Source organism: Diadema antillarum, unplaced genomic scaffold (assembly GCF_040938485.1).
Source record: "Diadema antillarum isolate AM-2024a unplaced genomic scaffold, OU_Dant_1.0 scf00000087, whole genome shotgun sequence".
NCBI classification, from domain to species: domain Eukaryota; kingdom Metazoa; phylum Echinodermata; class Echinoidea; order Diadematoida; family Diadematidae; genus Diadema; species Diadema antillarum.
In genome coordinates this window covers 63,223-84,682 of record NW_027270976.1, presented here as the reverse complement: position 1 = coordinate 84,682, position 21,460 = coordinate 63,223, and the positions used below count along the sequence as shown (strand labels likewise).

General features: G+C 37.6%; 1 protein-coding gene across 1 annotated transcript; it reads left to right on the top strand.

Moving 5' to 3' along the window:
* The first annotated feature begins 13,495 nt into the window (after positions 1–13,495).
* On the top strand, positions 13,496–17,987 carry LOC139718028 (isthmin-1-like). Its single transcript, XM_071629517.1, has 5 exons — positions 13,496–13,603; positions 14,134–14,854; positions 15,725–15,856; positions 16,398–16,541; positions 17,485–17,987. The coding sequence occupies exons 1-5, from the start codon at positions 13,496–13,498 to the stop codon at positions 17,985–17,987; spliced, it is 1,608 nt and encodes a 535-aa protein (XP_071485618.1).
* Positions 17,988–21,460: the final 3,473 nt, after the last annotated feature.

Sequence of the window (21,460 nt, the reverse complement as noted above, 5' to 3'; positions counted from 1 at the left end):
CTAACAGTTTTGTAGTTTAAAGAAGTGAATTCTAAAAAGGCATGTGATACATTCATCCCAATTCCGCATTGGTAACGACGAGCAGCAGACATCGTCACTACTGTCAGGTATTTTAGCATAGTGTTATTTTACAGCGCTGCAAAGATTTTCGCGAACTTCAGTTCCGTACGAGCATGTTTCCAATCGTAGAGTAAAGAACCGGTGACAAAGGGAGAAGTACGAAGCCCGTCAGGTAAAGTTGCCAGCAATTACATCGGTCCGATGAACCGACATAATAGTTGTACAATCCACTGCTTTCCCCATTGATGCCCTTATTCCATGGAAAAGACGGAATAGAGCGACACAGCAAGGGAGAGAGAGAGAGAGTACTGTAGGCTCTCCGTCCCTTGCTAAGATCTCTTGTTTGTCAGCGTCGAAGTTGTTCCCCTTTCTTAAAAATTTCCTTGTCAAAACCCCACCAGGCAGGACTAATTTCTGCTTTTCAAACGCAGGGATTACTAAGCTGTCAAAACATGTGACATTTATTCTGAAAAGCCAGTGACACCTCGGGCTGCTTGAGAGACGTTGTCGCACTGCCGCTATGAGGTTAAAGCAAAGCGTGAAGCTGATATTAATCGTATATATAGCTTCTTTTCTTTTTTTCCATGGCATTCGCTATAGATTGTAGACTATGCCCATTGTGTTTACAAGTCTCTGCATGGTCTCTCTGAGAATTATCTTATGCCCAAGTCATTGATGTTACATGTCCAGACGTTTTACAATTCCTAGCAGAAAAAAAACCCCAAAACTAAATTACTGAAGTATCGGCATTCATTGATTTGCTAATTGCTACCTTATTTGTATTTTTTCTTATAATTGCCAAGGAAACAGCCGGGTTTTAGAGATCAAACTAAACAGTGACTCATGTACGAATTTCTGTGAGTTTGCCAAAAGCCTATGTGTGCTTGAGCTCTTTTTCTTGAAATTAACATGTTCCGTATAGTTTTAGGATAGATATCACATTTTGTGTGAAATTGCCAGTCCTTGTATAAGGTGGATTGTACCTTACAGGAAGGAGAAGGAGAAGAAGGAGGAGGAGAAGAAGAAGAAGAAGTTACAATGTTGCTTGGTTCGGAAGTTCTTTGGGACATCATCTTTAAATCTTTACCTGCGTTTATTTTTTTTTTTCTTCTGGAGTCCATTATAGTGCCATACCGCAACCAGAAATCGGGGCTGTTATTAGTGTTAAACCACTTACAAAGAAGGCCTCTTTCATAATGATTTGAACAATATCTTAATCCGTTAAATGAAGACAATACGACTTGATAATTCTGATAAAAACAATGATGGCAAAGATCACCTTAACCGTGATTCACACTTTTAACTTATACCCCATAAACCAGGAGGTATATTGGTCAGATCAAATATTCTATTACCTAAACGTAAATACCTGAAGGACAGTAGGGAAACTTATACTAATTCTTCAAAAAAAAAATAAACAAAATTCGTAGAGTTTGTGTGACTCATGATTTCTTGTTTGTTTGTTTGTTGGCTGTTTTTTTCTGTTTTTTTTTTACGTTGAGAATATGCGGACAATACGCTTCGGGAGTAAGAGAATGTAACTTTGAATATGTTAATCACAGATGACCAAAAACGTAGTTTGCAATCCATCACAAATATGCCTATGAATGTACTCATACTATTGAGAATGACATTGTCTGTAATGACAAGGAGTTTGAAGCTCCTTGGTAATGACGATAAATTTCGTTAATTTTGTTCACTGCTGGTAATCATGTGAATCAAAGGATGTATTTCCGTAAGTCCACGGTCTAAATATGTGTGGAATTTTCGACGTAAATTTTGTTGACAGCAGTTGTAGGTCTTTATGAACTCTGCCTTTAAAGTTGTGAACTGTTAGTGAAGTTCAGGTTTTGATTTTTTTTAGTCGTCTTGAGGAGTGTTCAATTTCATTGTGAAAAAAAAAATCTAAAGTGATCTAAAGTAGCACAAACAAATCTACTGCCATATGAGGAATCCATTTCAAATCATGCATACTTTTCGATGTTGTCTTTCATCCCACTATGGAAGATGATCAATTTACAAGTAAGGAAATACAGCTGGAAATAAACAGCAGAAGTGTGCCTAACTTATATCATTTTTTGTTGGTTTCGTCTGTGTTCCTCTTTCTGATTTTGGTTTGTGAAAGAAAGATTCACCTTCTTCGAATATATGTCGAAAGCTATATCTAATTCTTCATCACCCTTCATTGTTGCCCCGATTTGATCTCACCCATATTAGTCACTAAGCAGAGCACAAGTATTATGTTTTAGGCTACAATGGCGAAAGTCCTTTCACAACAGAACCTCGAAGGACCAAAAGATAAAGCTCTTTCCGCTGCTTTTCTTTGGAACGAAGTAACTGTGGACAAATTTGTGACTCTAGGTGGAATGTCGGTTGACTGGAGGTACAACAAACCCTGGCTTATCCAGCTGGCTCGAAATAAGCTTGAGATACATATCTATAAAGGCGTCAATTTATGTCTTTTATCGTGCAGACTACATGTCTTCCCGAAGTGCATGTGGAATCAAACTGAAAGCCGTTATCCATCAGAGTGTAAAACGTTACCATGGCCACTGCGCCTCGTTTAGGTAAGGATTAATGCTGAGACACCATTGCAATAGCTTTTCAATGCAATCAAATATTGGTGTTTATTGATGCATGACAGAAAGGTTATAGTGCTTAGCTACATTGAAAGAAGAAAAAAAAATCCGTTTGTTATAATTTTTATTGAGAGTTAATTGGAACATGTATAGCAAGCTATTTTTTTTTTCTTCCTGCATTAACAACCTGACAGCCTTAATCTTGTCACTTTGTAATCCGTCTTTGGTAATAAAACGACGTCCTTCGGCAAATTTTGCTGACAACAATAGTTTCATTCCAACTGTTAAGTAACATGGATTTCATCAAAATTCAATCATCGCATATAATTGACCTGGCATATAGAAGTAACTGTATCATTGCACGAAATATGGACACCAGATGTTGTTTGAAGTATAAGTAGAATGCGGGGGCCACAGTCACAATTAGGCGGCTGTCGACCTGAGGACTGAAACATACTGGCTTCAGTATTCAATACGAGGGAAAACTTATCAAAAGTGCTTTTGAGCGAGAATGCGGGTTTCATTTTTGGAATTAATCTTACAATAAGATTAAAGTCATTTGTAAATGTTGTCTATTATACAGGGGTATCTTGCCAGCTCCGAAAATAGAAATATGTGTCTGTTATTTTGAACTTTTGCTCCCATCTTTCAGGAAAGACTTAATTTCTGCACTTTCTGTAAATTATAGTTGATATTTCACAACAGAATATGAACATGATGATGATGATGATGATAATAATAATAATAATAATAATAATAATAATAATGCCTTATTTACCCAGGTTAGTGTTGCCACTGCTCTACCAGAGGGCCATGTCATTAATACTACCCTAGCGTTGCCAGGTAGGGCCGGGTGCACGTCACGAGACCGACACCCACGAGTCATACAGCCCACAAGTCATACAGCTCAGAAGTCATACAGCCCACGAGTCATACAGCTCACAGGTCATACAGCCGACTAGTTATACAGCCCACGAGTTCGACGCTGAGTAGATAAAGCCCATGAGTTCGACATCAAGTAAAATAAGCCCACGAGTTATACAGCCCATGAGTTCGACACTACACACAAAAGGCCCGCGAGACCGACACTATGCAAACAAAGCTCACGAGACCGACACTAGGCAAACAAAGCTCACGAGACCAACACGAGGCAAAAGAGGCTCACGAGACCGACACTAGACAAAGAAGGCCCACGAGACCGACAGGATGAACAGCGCCACCTATAGACCAATTAGTTGTATAGGGTGTCCAGATACTATAGTAATGGCATAAGGAAGATATGAGAGATGGAAAAGGAGAGTTGCTAGGGGATTACCCCGTCAATTGCCCTCCCTCGCCCTCTGAACTGTTCCAGAATTTTAATTGTGTTTGTGTGTTTGAGTGTTTGTGAAAAAACAAACTTCAGTAAAAGTGCATGAGATGTTTCAACATTAATTTCGAAAATGCCAAAACACCCTCGTTTTCTTTTCCGCAAAACATATACCGGTATACACCTGCTTAGAAAGAAAATGAAATAAAATGATGTGGACATTCAGATCAACCAACTAGAAGAATACCCAGGTGTGAAATGAAGTTTACAAGAAAATATTTCACAAAATGGTCAATATTGCAGAGCCACTTTCTTTACATGATATGGAAAGGGAGTAGTCATCTGCAAAGGTGCTGATTTAGTACAAATACACAGAAAATAACATAATCATCTATTAAGGTAGCTTTAAGGATTCGGACAAAGAAGATGCATCCATGAAAACAGCTATTCTATTTCATAAAAAATGTACCGTTTTGAGGAGAATAATCTTACAAATACAAGCCACAAATCGAGGTGAATCGCTGCGATATAAAACTTTTCATTCTTTGAAATGTCATGCATTATAGTTACAGAAAAAAAAAACAAATTGAACTCTAAGCAGGCGGGCATAAGCGGGAGGATAGGATATCTAATAAGGAATATTTAACTAGTGAAGCGAGAAAGAAAAAGGCCAACAAAATACATCCTGTCCACCGTCTATCTAGAAATTAGGAAAGCCTATTAAAAATAGCACGATGGCATCTAAAATCATTTCTTTCTTTCTTTCTTTCTTTCTTTTTTTTTCTGGGGGGGGGGGGGGGTCCCATGAAGAGGACAATTTTATTTTTAGAAAAGAGATGAGTTGGTAACAATGTCGCTCCCCGTAGCCTGACAGGACTGCCTTCTAAAAGCCACACGTGTAGAAATATACGTAGTTACTTGATATCGTTGATATGTAGATGGTGCTGTTCAATTAGTTACAATCTCTCGCTCGATAGCGTGACGAAATTGCACCCGCCAGTATGTAATTTTCCCCTTCATGGAACATCCTGTACAGATAATTGACATGTAGATGGCGCTGTTCATCCTGTCGGTCTCGTGAGCCTTCTTTGCCTAGTGTCGGTCTCGTGGGCTGTCTTTGCCTAGTGTCGGTCTCGTGAGCCTTCTTTGCCTAGTGTTGGTCTCGTCAGCCTTTTTTTGCCAGTGTCGGTCTCATGGGCTTTATTTACTTAGTGTCGGTCTTGTGAGCCTTTTGTGCGTAGCGTCGAACTCATAGGCTGTATGACTCGTGAGCCGTATAACTCATGGGCTGTATAACTCATGGACCTATTTTTGATGTCGGTCTCGTGGACCGTATGACTCGTGGGTGTCGGTCTCGTGGGATGACCCCGTAGGGCCTACCCATTTATACACCTGGGTCGAGAGGAACATGGTGGGTAAAACATCTTGTCCAAGCATAGGCGCCGGAAGTGGGGGGGGGGGGGGGGGGGGGGGGGGGGGGGGGGCGGCCGCCCCCCAATCCAAAAAGTGGGGGGGGGGGGCAAAACGCATTTTTGCCCCCCCAAAAAAGCCCCCCCCCCAAAAAAAAAATAATAAAAATAAATGAATAAACAAAGAAAATAAAATAAATATGTATATATATGAATAAAAGGGGAAAAATATGGCTACAAACGGCAGCTTTTGGACTGTAAAATGTCAAAATTTTCAAGCTCGCTCGCTTCGCTCGCTCGCATCCAGCAGTTGAGCCCGGTGCGCCTCCCCCTTAATTTCTAAAGCGAAAAACATAGCTACGACGGCAGTTCTTGGACTCTAGAATGTCAAAATTTTCAAGCTCGCTCGCTTCGCTCGCTCGCATTGAATCGTTATGCCATTCTCCTAATGTTGCTGACAGTAATTGCCAGTAGTTGCGCCCGATGCCCCCACCCCTTAAATTCCAAAGCGAAAGATAAATATAGCTACAAACGGGAGTTTGGGGACTGTAAAATGTCAAAATTTTCAAGCTCTCTCGCATTGAAGCGTTATGCCACTCTCCTAATGTTGCTGCCAGTAATTGCCAGCAGTTGCGCCCGATGCCCCCCTTAATTTCCAAAGCGAAAGGTATAGTTACGAACGGGAGTTTTGGGACTGTACATGTCAAAATTTTCAAGCTCGCTCGCTTCGCTCGCTCGCATTGAATCGTTATGCCACTCTCCTAACGTTGCTGCCAATAATTGCCAGCAGTTGCGCCCGATGCGCCCCCATTTATTTCCAGAGCGAAATATATAGCTACAATTAAAACTCCAGTTGTGGAACTGTAGAATATCAAAATTTTCAAGCTCGCTCGCTTCGCTCGCTCGCATTTTATTGTTATGCCATTCACCTTATGTTGCTGACAGTATAATTTGTCGATCGTTTCACACCGTCATTCCATAATCCATGTAAGGAATGTTCCTCAATGACTGCGTTGTTGAATGTATCACATTCCGTAATGTATTGTAGTCCCATTATTGCTCACGCACACACGCACAAGCATACAGACCGTCAAAATTACTTTATGGTTCCCCCAATGTTTCGACCCACCGTACGCCACTTTACACACACACACACACACACACACATATATATATATATATAATAGATGTGTGTGCGTGTGTGTGTGTGTGTGTGTGTGTGTGTATGTGTATATTGTGTAACATATGCATGGTCTAATCTTGAGCCCCCTCCAATGTTTGCCCCCCCCCCCCAATCCAAAACTGCTTCCGGCGCGCCTGTGTCCAAGGACGTAAACACCAAACAGGATTCGAATTCGGGTCCTGATCGGGAGACTGAGTCTTATCCACTATGCCACAGCGCCCCCACGTAAAGTTCATTAACAGCAGGAAGAGACATTATAATGTAATAAAGTGCAGAAATACCAAACGAATGTGGTATTAAATACTGTACTGGGTCCTCTTTTCTTTTTGCTATCCATTAATGATTTGCCATTTGTAAGACCTAATTTGCTTTCTATCTTATTCGCAGATGATTACTAAACTATTTTCTCAGGCCGGGATGGGATTTGCATGAAAGTAATCATATGATTAATTAAGAAATGAAGAAAGTGTGTTCTTGGTTTGCTGCAAATCGTTTGGTATTAGATATTGACAAACATCATGGTACCCAAGACAAAGAATAAGGTAATAGATGAAGATGTTTTACGAATATATATATACTAGTAGGTAATGTCACAATCAAGCAGATGAATAGAACAACATTTCTTGGTGTGACAATTGATGATGGCTTAACATGAAAAGCTCTTATTAAAGATATTTGTATCAAAATAAGTAGAATTGTTGGTATTATGATTTATATGAAGCATAATATTCCCCCTCAAAAATTCTTTTGGCCATGTGCCACACTATGATTTTCCCACATTTAACGCATCGTGCAATAATATGGGGTCATAGTGCGTTATATTCATTGAATCGTATTTTGATGTTACCAAAGCGTGGGATGAGAATACTCTGATTGACAAATTGCCCTACATCGACGTAAATAAGCACTGAATTGATCAGTGTTTTAGTAGTAGCCATGATAAAAAATCATGGGCGTACTACTCGAGCAGGATTCGAACCTACGACCTCCTGATCACTGGACAGGCGGCACCTCCACTAGACCACCGAGCTTTCGCCCGACAGCAAGTGTTTGTTCTAATCCTTTTATTTTCATTGCTACTGATTGACAAATTGCCCAACATCGACATAAATAAGCACTGAATTGATTAGACTACAATTAGATACACTGGAGAAAAATGCTGGAATGAATTAACAACTTTTGTTAAAGAGAGCCCAACACTGTCCTCTATTAAACGTAAATATAAAATGTTTTTAATCCCAAGTGCATTTGAATCCCTTTTTTTTTTGGGGGGGGGGGTAATAATTTTGCCACTTTTTTCCTTTTTTTTTTACTGTTGCTGTGATGTTTCTAATGTTGCCTAATAAATGTATATGACTTCTCCTGTGCTTGTATCTCTGTGCGACGCAAATTGCATCTTATTTATTGTAAGGGAATCGGCCTCGATAGGCTTCATATAGCCTTTACTGATACCTCACGTGCTATGTATCATTTTTTCTCTTGTGTTTGTCTTGTAAACGTCATGTTTTCTTTTTAGGATGTGAAATGAATGAATTTGAATTTGAAATAACAAATATGAAACGTTTTAGATCGTCTTTCATCATGGACGTACATAGATTAGAGTGTGCCACATTAAACATAACTCGGAGGTCGATGGCCGGCCTTATAATTATACTCGTACAAGAGGGCTGTATGAACATCAAATTTCACACTATCCTACCATTTAAATTATGCACTTATGCCATACTGTTACGCCATAAATCTACTTTCACACCCATTTGAATCATTATGATCTCAGTGGTTTTGTTTTCAATGTTAGTAATGTGTTATTGATATTATTGCATCATGTGGCTTTTCTGTGTTTTGTTTTGTTTAGTAACATTTATTTGACTTTTTGGTTTTTTAATAAATTCTTCCCAATCATAGTATGGTCTAAACAGATATGAGTACTTCAAAATTCCCCCTGTCTGATTTATCCCGGGATCTACGACTAAAGAACCTTGCTTTTACGTAGGCCTCATCATATTTCTCGTACTGTAACCATAGCCCAATTATAAACAGACCTTTGTGTTTGCACTGAGACAGCCTGCTGTACATTCCGATGAAGTTGCAGCCAATTTATGCTTTGTATGATTTTGGTATTGCATAATGATGTATTTTTTTGGGTGCTATTTTCCTTAGTAATATAAAAATAGATTGATATTGAAATCAAAATTGAAATGCTGCATGAGGTTCTCACCGTAGTAAAGGGAATGTGGTGCTAGTGCGTGCATGTGGTAGTCAGGATGCCCTCGGCCCTATTTATCAAAGTATAGAATATACAACAACCAGCATATTAGTTATAACAAAGCTAATAAATCATATTATATTGAGGCAAAATTTGTTTCTTTTATATTGGTTTAAATGTCAATACAGCGGCACAGGGTTTACGTGCTCAGGGAGGGTATTGTCGGATTGATTTCTTAGCTAATACGTATAAGAGCTTTGGGTTGCCTAAACGAAAATCTTGAAAACAATGTTGGGTATGGATAAATATAATCATTAGTAATCAAAGCATCTTGTAAGAAAGAGTAAATTATGAACGTATTTGCACGATTGTAGCCGTTTGGTAGCGAATGTTATGAGCCTTGCGAGTTTTGAATTGACAAAGCAAAGGATAAGTGTGAGCAAAAGGAGGAGTGAGTGCAAATTCGAAAGGCTTTTTCGTTGCTGAAGAAATAAATAATTATTTTTTCTATTTAGTGCAGTTTCCTTCAAATAATGTGAAAATTTGATATGTATGTATGTATGTATATATATATATATATATGTATACACACATATCATATATACATACAGCAATAACAAACCACTATATTACATTCTTAAAGATTCTTCATCAACTGTTGATCAAGTCCTTCAATCTCCGAAGAGCAACGGTTGGTCTAGATGTCAGGTTATTATGTTTTTTGTATGGTCATTTCATGTCAAATGAGAGTCGAGCATTACACCTAAAGAACTTAGTCGATTGTTTTCTGGTAATGCTACAGCATTAATAACCATACCTTGTCGAATGATTACAGAATAAGATTAAAGGATGTAAAAAATAATGAAACATGAATTTTCAATATTTAATCATAATTCATTACATTCAAAATATTAATATGCTCTATTGAATATTAAAGATACCAATTCATGAATCGATCCTCCTGTGGGAGTCAAACCATTAGTAACATCAGCGAGTATGATTGAATTTAACAGAACGAATTACTTGTTAATGTCGTGTTTTTATGATTAACGTACTATATCGGAAAAAAATAAAGCAGTTGTCCGTGGAAGGATCCCAATAAATTAGTAGACTGGATTACATACTTGTGACGGCTTAATATAAGTTATAGGTATTATGCAACCATTTTTGTAGAATTTCATGATGAATCGTGTTAATGACGAAATTTATTAAGATCTATAAAGACTTCAATTATGTATTCTTTGTTGGCGAGTGCTTCAATGACGTTATGACTGCAATTTGTTGGAATTATAACATTTACGAAAAATTCTAATTAAAGCGGGTAGTTTCTTTCTATATTTTGTATATCTGTCAATAGTCTCGGATCTTTTTATTCTATTGTATAGATATCTTAATAAAAAAGATAACGGGTGATTAAACACTGCATGAGCTAGGCCATGAGTAATCCAAGGTTGTTGAATGTAATTTTCTCTTTAGGTGTTAATGACATAAATTATGTTTGAATAAAAACCTCATAACTCATCGAGCTAGATAGTTTTAGTTCTCTAGTATTACTGGAAGTCTAATTTCCGAGACTTTGACCAATTTACACATTAGTCTGTTTTATTAATCTTCAAAACCACCATCACATGATCCCGTTTATAATACGATTACCGAGATTATTTTGGGCCTTTAAAAGCTTGCATCTGAAGTCGAGTTGTTGCTTGTATTTAAAAAACGTAAATGCATGATGGAGACTTGTATGAGCTCTGATACTTTCGTGTATTACTAGCGTCAGTGTGTTTAATGCTTGTTCGAATTTATGACCAAATGGCAGAACCCAAAGAGTTGACACATATAAGTAGGAATATCACACCAATACGTCGCCCATCATTCAGTGTACATACACTTGAAGGGGATGGCTAGTAACTGATCAGTGGGAATCAGTGGGAATGCTGGGGGTGATTGTTCCAATCCTTCTGGGATTCATTTAAGAGTACATTATATTCAATTCAATTCAATTCAATTCAAATTTATTCCGTTTTTCGACAATAAAAAAAATATCATGACATACATCACTCTTCCTTCAGTGAAAGGAATCATATAAAAGAACAAACAAAGTGAGTTTAACAAAGAAAAGCAGTCCTTATTATACTTACAGTAAAGATACATTGCAATGCCTGAAGTAAATTGAAATGAAGTGGAATATCAACGTACACAAGGCGAAAAACGGAGGGAACACCTAAAAAGACGGAGCTTGTAGAGTGTGGGCCCCTCGGGAGAGAAAGATTCAGTGGATGATATTGGTAGCAATCGGCATCAGAACAGAACAGGAATATATCTATTGTGTGAAAATTATTTGCTTCAGAATGGTTTCATATTGAAGTAATGTGCAGTTTTATGTTTCCAGGTTAGCATGCCTGTACAGTGACGGGGCGATCATTAACGGCCCGTCAACGATCGCTCAGGCACTGTATCACTATTATAAGAAGAAGAAGGAGTCTCGAGTACGCTATTTGTAGTTATATACACTGACAAAGGCCCGTGGCGGGCCGAAAATTTTGTGAATAAAAACCTTTCTTGTTGAACTACAAATGGTGTAATCGATACTACTTCTTCTCTTTCTTATATATATATATATATATATATATATATATATATATATCATAATCAATGTATGTAAATGAAGAAACAAACTGGTGACGCATTTTTTGGTCAATATTTATTATTTATTTGACTCAAATTTCCGGCATCCTATGCCTTGCCAAGACTCCTGAAGAAGGCGTAGGATATTATATATATATATATATATATATATATATATATATATATATATATGATATACAAGGAGTATCGAGTACACCATTAAAATAGTTCCAACAAGAAGGTTTATATATATATATATATATATATATATATATGATAGATGTATGTATGATGTATATCATAAGTTGTGTTTGTATGGCTGTGTTTATTATGTTGCATATCGTTTCTTGATATCGATTGTAGGTGACGTTGAATATTTGTTGTGATGTGTAGTGGTTCGAAACTATGGCGTACAAGAGTGAATTTGTATGAACCTTGAAGTAGATGTTAATTTCATGTTGCCATATCGCTAATGGTATTTTCAACATGAATGTGTACTTCTTTAATTATCATGTGCAATATTATTATGAACATTATGTTCTCTTGATAATCTTGTGTCTTTTATTTCTTGCTACAACTTCTGTCAGCACAACGTTGATCACAGAGACTAGATGGAAAGGATTACAAAGCTGTATATGAAAGTTAGCTATATCTTTGCTTCTTCTTGTGAGAGCAGAGCACTCAAGCAGAGGATAATATGTGTGTGTGTGTGTGTGTGTGTGTGTGTGTGTGTGTGTGTGTAGGGAAAGGGGGGGGGGGGAGGGTATTGCAGTTTCAAGGTAGGAGCCTCGAATATCTCGTGGGAACAACAGGCCAGAACCCCCTATAATGCACCTATATGAATTGTGCATTGTGTTGTTGATTGGTAGTTCCTTTCAGAGGACAAGACCTTTGTGATGTGAGCACCGCTTCAAAGCAAGGATAGCATTTTGAAGATTAATGTAAAATTGTGAACATGTCTGGACAAGGTGTGAGTTTTCTTCAATTTGTCTCCCTCTTCAAAAATGAAGTTTGTTAGATCGCAACTGCTGATCTATAATTTTAACAAACATGTCGGAATAAAGGAGCCACGGGACTCGAACCTGTCATCTACTGCTTTCCGGGCAGCGACACACCCCTTCCAAAAAGAGAGGTCTAGCTTAAAGATGCTCCGGTTTTCTGTTTTACTGGGATTTTTTTTTCTCTCGTTTGCCCGTGGTGGAGTAGGGTGAAGCTGGAGCGGGATATGGCCACCCTTTTATACTAGTAACTGAGCCACAACATTTCTTACTATATTGATTCTTCCAAAGGAATATCGAGGACACTGTTAATATAGACTCACGAGAAAAAGCGCGATGCTCAGCCAACGAAAAATGGTAGCGGTCTTGAACGAATTCCATGTGTCAAGTCGACTTTTAAAGAGAATTCTAGCTTTCATTAAATCAAACTGCTCTACCAAGTCAGATCCAACTTTTCGGATTGACTTTGACAGAAAAATAGTGGATCGAAATAATATGGTTAATGACATTCAGTTTTATGGTCATAATTTTGGTACCACTAGTGCAAATATCTGACCTTTATATTTTTCCTTTGATTCATTTTCAGGATGAAATCAGCCGATACAAGACTACTTGTCGATACTCCGTTGATTGAAGCTGTTTCTATGTTAGGCCAGGAGGTGTAATGTTACAGACTTCCTAGCTCAGCGTTACTCCGCGTCAGGACGTATAAGAGGCATGTGAGGGCAGGTTTTGCAAACTAAATCTTTAAAGTCCTCGTGTATCGACTGCATTGAATTCAGCCTTCTTTCCAGCACTTGGATCTCAGAGAGCTTTAACTTTACCGCTGCCAGACCAGTGAGAGAGCAACATTTTTCTCCTCCCATCAACTATCGATGACACCATCACACTCTGCTTCCATCAGCAGTCGAAACAAGTGTCATCCTTCTTTCCCGAAAGAAAATGAGTACACTCTGCCTCTGTCAGTCAGTAGAAAACTGCGCCCCTTTGCTGGCATCGAAGCAACTGTAAGCCTCATTCTGCCTCTGCAACGTATCAAGGGAATACATTTTCCCTTGATCTTTATCGAAAACCACGGGAAAATCTCTTCCTCCACGACCAGTCGAGAGATGTGTGCTTGGTGATAATGGCCATAACTTTCCCCTCGTCAGCCTGGCACTACCTGCTCTTCCTGGCTGTTTTCACCCTTATGAGCTTCTGGCTGATCACACCGGGACTCCTCGCCACGATACAGGTGACTTCTGTTAAACATCAATAAAATTGAATGTTTTGTGTTCGTTTTCTGAACTAATAATGTCAAAACATCTGCATCTCGATGTCTGCATGGAAAATTTCATGAAATTTTTAGAAACTAGCTATATTGAGTATCATATTTGTATATATTATGTTTGGTTATGTTGATAAAAAGTATTGGAAATGATGCCATACGGAGAATAAATCAAATCAAATCAAATCAATCAAAACGGTTCTGACTGTTTAGACTACCAATTGAGGGTTTAGTTAAGACGGTATTGCTTATAAAAATGCGCAATTAGCGTGGCTGTCACACTGTGTGCAGAAAAAAAAAACTGATATTGATGGATATACGATGTATTTCGGAGTCTTGTCGAACCGTGGCTTTATCTACTGTATGAAACCACGACTGCAAAGTAATTTCCTACTTATTACTATTATTCAAACCTAGTGAATTGTGAATCAAGGCAACCGTAGTATACCTTTGCAAATAAAATATGACTGAACACCTTTTTACGTACTTTCTATTAGATACACCAAGGGCGGAGGGATCTTGTGATTGACTCACAAGGATTGGATGGAGTCACAGTGCCAAGCCAACAATTTGTAAGCATCAACGTCCAAACTCAGGAAAATGTCAATAGCAGGGTCAGAACTTCCATCGGACAGAAGTCACGGATCAGACTATTACCCAAGGAGAAAACGAAATCTTCTTCCTTAATCTTGAATAAGGTAATAAGTACACCAAGAAATCTTCAGAGTAATATCAGAGACATGCCTACTACCATGCCCAAACCTGGTTCCGCTGCGTCAAGGGAGGAAAAAGTGGCTGCGACAATCAGCAGTGTCTTCCGGGAAGAAATTGACGGTTCAGTGGACTCCACTTCACACTCAGAGAATGGAGACATGTCAATCGATTTAGAGGATTATTACACTTATGACTATGATGATTACCTGGAAAAGGACGAATATGAGAAATTTCCTGACCAGGTAAAAGAGCCAAGGAGTAGAAAGGATGCTGCTAGTATACGAACTAGCGAGTGGCGATCAATGGAGCAACTTGCTGAGATAGCCACGAATTCGAACCCGAGTCTGGGATTTGTTAACCTTATCACTCCCAATCCAAACTTGGACATCACAATAGAAGTAGTTGTGAATGGGGAAGGGAACGAAGAAGAAGATAACCAGCACCTGTATGAAAGTAAAACATCTACACCGTCTCAACCATCAACTCGTCCAGCGAAGGGTTATGGTAAGAAAAGGGAAAAATAAAAAGCCTTGAAATGGAAAAAATGAAAACAAGAAATTATACAATATATTAAATAATTTTGAATAGTTTTGAGTTCTATCTTAGTTGTTGGTTGCTTTGCATGTTGCTTCATGTGCTGCAGCATTTAAAGGGTAGAATAAATCACATACAGAGTATGATGTGTTAACGGGCATTTGGTAATGCCAACATTTACTTTTGACGGGGTCATCGCTTTTCGTGTACTAATAGGCAGCAATATGTGAAGAAATGACGATAATAAATGTTTCATAGGTTTCACCACATAGTTTCCCTGTGGAAACAGGCAGTTCTGATCTCATATGGTTTTAGAGAACAGAAACACGTCTGAGTCATCAGTCGGAAAAGGTTTTATTTGCTTTTTTATGACTCTGTTTTTCTCTGTTGATGTTTTTAATGGTTAAAAATAATATTTTCAAAGTGCAAGCGAGTTAATCGTATAAAAGCAGACTCAGTCAAAGGCAGTTAAATGTTATCTGCGCTGTAATGAACATGTTAACATCTCCGACAAGGAATTCCTTCTTTTTTTTAATACTGTATTTCAAAGCGAAAAAAGAATATGGGTAAGTTATCGATGGGTGACAGACAAAGACGATTTTATTGGCAGATTAAGTTTTTCTGACTGACCTAAGAGAATTAATGTTTCCTTTTAAGACCTGATGTTTCATTTTCTGTAGTATGTCAGAGTGATTAAAAAAGTAATTGAAGGGGAAAAATGTCATCCAGGCAAAGGTTTCGAAATATGATTACAGAAGATATTGGTGAGGATGAGCTAATTTTCTTCTTTTTCAAGCAGGAATTTCTTATCAATATACAGCTTTTCTTCTTTGTCGATAGATGGGGACTTGACAGGTAGGAAAATTGACGAGTGGAGCGATTGGTCTTCATGTTCGGCATCGTGTGGGCAGGGAAAAAAGGAGCGACATAGGACATGCGGGACGCACTGTGTTGACACCGAAATTCGGCAATGTAATGATCTTCCCTGTTCAGGTATGAGCTTATCAGTTGTAGTTACGATATCATTGGCCAATCATTGGACATATATATATATATATATATATATATTTATATGTATATTTATATTTATGTTCACACAGAAAGGATATATGTGTGTCGATGACATAATTACCTCAGCTAATTCATATTTGGGGTTGCGACCAATGTTGTTTGTCAATAGAAACGTACTTATGAATCTCTATAAAGGCCATAATTATCCATAGAACCATGGTGAGCAAGTTGTTTAATGGTTCTATATATTCAAGTGTTTTCACCGAGTAAGTTTAACAAAGAGAATGTTATCGATTCACATACAGCATCCAAATGTTTTTCCATCTAAAGTGAATTCAGTGCTCAGAATGTATTCATGGCGATAAAGACAAAAAGAGGTTTATATTCTAAGAATGTCTGTAAATGACAAGTCTCAACGCCAAGGAGGAATAGAATGATAATGAGAAGACTGATATATTTTACAAAGATTTGTTCTTAAAACAATTATTGCTTCCAACTGCAGACTCGTCCATATTCGTGAACAGCAATGTCGATTCCAGTATGTCTGTGACAACCGCGCCATCCGACATAATCTTTGACATCGACCATGGTTTCACAATTGATGTCGTAGACGATATGAGCGGCGTAATCGACAACACTGACATCGGTACTTTATTGATCTTATTTGATAGCCGATATTTGTTTTCCTTCAAATTAATTTTGTTGTTTGACAGCTGGATTAATTATTTTTGCTGCTTTCTCGTTTACATCACATCGGTGGTATATTTTATTCAGTCTCAAAGATGTTCCCCTCGTTTTACCCTCTGAAAAGAAATCGATTTATCTTGTCATCAAGGGATTTAGAAGTTTCTAGCATATATTTTGTATGCTGTTATTTATGACTTTACCGCGCTAACAAAGCAGTTTGTTAGAAATGAGCTGTAATTGGAAAACAAGGTTCAGATGGGTTTTGTATATATCATGTCTATCCAGTAACTCACACACAAAGTTTCAGAAAGCATTAGAAATAGATTTGTGTCATAGTTTATCAGTATAAAAGGTTATGTTATTGGGAGGGGGATAGTGTGATGTGATTTTGATTTTTTATTGCAATTCGGCAGTTGGCAGAGAGAACTTTTGATTAGCACCTACTATCAATCTATTTTGTGTCGAGGTAAACTTTACCACACTAGGTGAAAGTGGTTTGTAGAATGCGATCCAGAAACACACAATAATACATAATTAACAGTGTCATCAATAAACTCATATTTACCAGTTCTTTGCCCAATATCAAGAAATTGTTAGTAAATGATTCAAAGATTCACAACTTTTCTTTATACTTTGTAGATGTTCACCAAGAGTTTGAAATATAAAAAATCTAAATCAATGATTATGACCTTAATCATTTTTATAGACCATGGTTTCAGGGCTTAAAAATAAAGGTTTTACCATTAATCATTATATTATGCAGTAGAAGTACACGTGTTACAATCTTTGTCTGCAGGGAGTTCAGTTTTCAAAACTAGCATAGTCAGCTGGTCATAACGGAGTGGTTCGTGCTGTGTAAGTTTTATATAAGAGGTATATCGTCCCCATGTCTACTGCCATAGATCGCTGTAAGGAATGGATGGAGTGCCGCAGCGAGAAGCTAGTCTCCTACCTCAAACGCCTGGAAAACCTCCCAAGTTGTCCCTGTCTTTACCCGGCTGCACTCACTGTCAATAGCCCGATCGTCGATAGGCATTTTCGGAGCTACTTCCGCTGGGTGGTTGTTGACCTGGAGACTTCTTGGCTGAGACTTAGCACTTTCAAGCCGACGGCAGTGGCCTGTATCCAGTCAGAACACAGTTCTTTGTTGGCATCGCAGCAGTGTTGCTATGACAGAAACCAGCGACTAATAACCCGCGGGCAAGGGGCGGGTACCCCACAGCTCATAAGTGCCAAGATTTCTCGAGAATTGAACTATAAAATTGACGTTCTGCCATGGATCATATGTAAAGGTGATTGGATGAAATACAATCTTGTTAGACCACCTAACAATGGCCGTCATTGCATGGAAAACCCTGATAATGAAACTTATCACATCCAGGTTGAAGAAGCACGAGACTTTTGAAGACTTAATAAAAAAATTATGCACCATCCCCTTCCCCTTGACATGTAAGAAATCAACCTCATGTAAAAAAGTAGATTCATGTCTGCGTTGTTTGTGTATGGAATTGGGCATAGCTCTTCCGCGCTGTGAGTTAAGAATTGATGTACAAAGAACTGTAAAATCTATAATTGATGATAAACAATGTATAGGAAGATTTTTATTTATGAATTGAGTCGAGTTAGATCACATCGTGAATGTCACAATGCTGTTTCATACCCATTCCCAATATGTTATTCACGGAAGGCAACTGTATCTCGTTAAATCCCCTCCCTCTCTCCTTCTATAGGTATATATACACTGTGATTATAGATGTGAACTCAAATAACATTGACTAAATAGGGTCATTTTGTGTTTGTGTGTGTGTGTGTGTGTGTGTGTGTGTGTGTGTGTGTGATTGATTTCGTGTATAGTTATGTCAAAGCTATTTTACTCCGTTCAACAGTTGATCATGGAAGGATCTTGCCCAGTGGATATTGCAAACCGAAAATCTATTCAGATCTTAAAATATCTGTCTGTACAGTTTTTGTGAATCAAAAATATCATGTAATTTGAAACAAAGAATTGGAGATAAAAAGGCAGTAGTTGGAAAATGTGTGAAATCTCATTTTATGAAATGTTAATGCCCATCCACTTTGCTCAGAGCCATGATATTGAAATTTGGGAGGAGACGGGTGTCGACGAGGGGTAAAGCGTCAGGACAATAAAAATATGATGATGCTAACTTGTGCAAGATAGCTTGAAACCCCACCCCCCAAAAAACAACAACAAAAAACAAACAAACAAACAAAACAAAACAAAAAAATAAAAAAACAAAAACAAGACACTAAACTTTCTCCCTAGCAACATGTCCGACCGTGTCCCCTAAAATTATCGAAACGGTATGTATGTATGTATAGTATATATATAGGTTTGTGTTTGTGTGTGTGTGCGTGTGTGTGTGTGTGTGTGTGTGTGTGTGTGTGTGTGTTGCTTATCCTGTGTATGAGTGGTTTTAATCTGATTGATCGAGAGTTCCCGATAGTCTGTGTCGAATTATGATTTAACCGGGAAATAACAGAATAATTTGAACAATACAGCGAATTGTGTAGTCATATATTGGAGCTGCTCTATCACGTACATTATGTACTTAAAAAGAATTAAAGTAGGCATTTAACCTTCCAATTGTTAATTCATCTCTTCTACAATGTAGAGGATAGAAACTCCATATAAAGAAAAATATCGAGTTCTCAATTAGCGTTCATACTTTTTATTGTCAGTAACAACAAATGCATCTCTGTATAATTCTTCATTTTGGTTTTACTTATGATTTGTGAGGTATATAAGATTGCAACTTGTAAGGCGTCAGTCATGATACCGATAAGGCAACTTGAAGGTATGCCAGCGACGTCAAGTTTTTATTGCACTGATATCTTGTGTTCAAGAGAAAGAGGATATCATTGAATAGCAAACTTCATAACTGCTTACACATCCCAACCTTAGAGACAAATTGTCATAGTAATTTTAAAGAAGAAAACAAATTTTGTTCACGAACTATTTACAAATGATAATTCACCCAGACGAACACAACTTATGAAGAAATACACAGTGACTCTTTTACTTTCACGGTTTTTTTTTCTCGTTGTTTTCGAAATGAAGCTATAAACCGACAGCTATAGTTTGTCAAGGGTCTATGGGATTGTAATTCTGTACTTGCGATTTGAATAAGATTAATTCCTGGATCCATTGCGGTGCAGAAATAGCCTCTGCTATTCGCTGTATTTTCACTCTCTGTAATGACCGTAATGCGTAGCTTAGATTCATAATAAAGGTTTGGTCACAAACTCTAATTACAATTCTATTTTTTAGGGTTGGAAAGGAGTATATTCATTTTCTCGCTTATAGGTTTTAGCTGTTTCACAGCTGTATAGGTTGGTGTTTCTACCGCCTGAAATTGTCTTTACCAGATGTAATACCAGGTTAGGGTTCGTGATACAGTAGGCCTACACAGTTTCTCAGGGATTGTACAGTGTATATATAGCGTGCAAAAGATTTAGGTTCTTTATGATAGGTGTTATTTCTTGTATTTTATAGGACAAAGTATTGTAGAATGGAACATGTTTTTTGTATGATTGCAATGATTTTGTTATTCTTTCATTGCAAGAAAACTAAACTAGTCATTGCATTGATTTTGCGATTACATACGCATTTTTACATGAGGTTGCTTGAATAGAGGAGACATGTTACCTCGTAGATCTAATGCAAGAAACAGGAGTTCAGCTAACGTGTTGCGAAGGCATTCCAAATACTTGTTTGAAAAAGATATTCGCCTTTGATATTGCACATTTCGTCGTAAGATGTACGACACTAATCAAGGTCCATAACGTTTCAATGAGCCAAATACACGTATATGTATGAATACATACATGGGTGTGCTCGCACATTATATTCTGCTCTATCAAAGAGGAAAATAAATGTACATGGCACGTATGTGTGTGTAGGTGAGTGTGTATGCAGAACACTTTGCTGCTATTACCTTGCCTTTTGACCGCGCGACAGAAAGTAGGTGAAACAAATCTTCCAACGATGTGAGTAGCGAGGTTTGGTAATGATACAAGATGATGTTGAGTGAAAATCAATTACATGAAAATGACAGCTGCGAAGTTATAACAACCACAATACGGTATGAATGTTGTATTGTTAGCATTATCAGTTCTAAAGCAAAATGAGTTGGGCGTAAACAGCACGCCTTGTTGAGAACTGCTATTGAATGATATCTTAAGACTTAAGAAAGAACGCTCCCTTCCACAAAGACAAAGCAGAACAAAACAAAATCTGTCAAACAAACAAACCTAGACTACAAAAGCAGGACATCGTGAGAAATTTAATAATGAATAAGCTAGACAAGAGAGGAACATTGATTCAACCGAAAGTTTATTCCATTAGGTTATTTCCTGGAAATGGCCTAATTTGATGCATACACAACTTATTCGTGTATCAAAAACGTTATTGTATTAAAGAGAAAATTTCCTTAGACAATGGTGTGCCCCTCTTCTCAACAGCTTTTTATATTCCACACTCATTTCTGAACTTTCTGAACTATAAAGATAATGATAAACTATAACGACATCATACTGCTCTAGGAGGTTGAACTGATTGACAAACTGTCATGATTCTCCTTGGTGAAATTCCACAGTGTTATTGCGTAAGTCGTCTTGTTGATATTGTAATAACGGTAATGATGATGATAATAATAATAATAATGATAATAATAATAATAATAATAATAATAATAATAATAATAATTATTATGATTATGATTATTTTTCAAGGCAAATGTACGAGTGTTTGTGTGTGTGTGTATGTGTGGGGGGGGTCCCTACAATCATTGTAAATGTCATGGAGCCAAGTGTGGTGTTTAAACAAGCTTCACAGAAACAAATATTTGACAGTGAAAA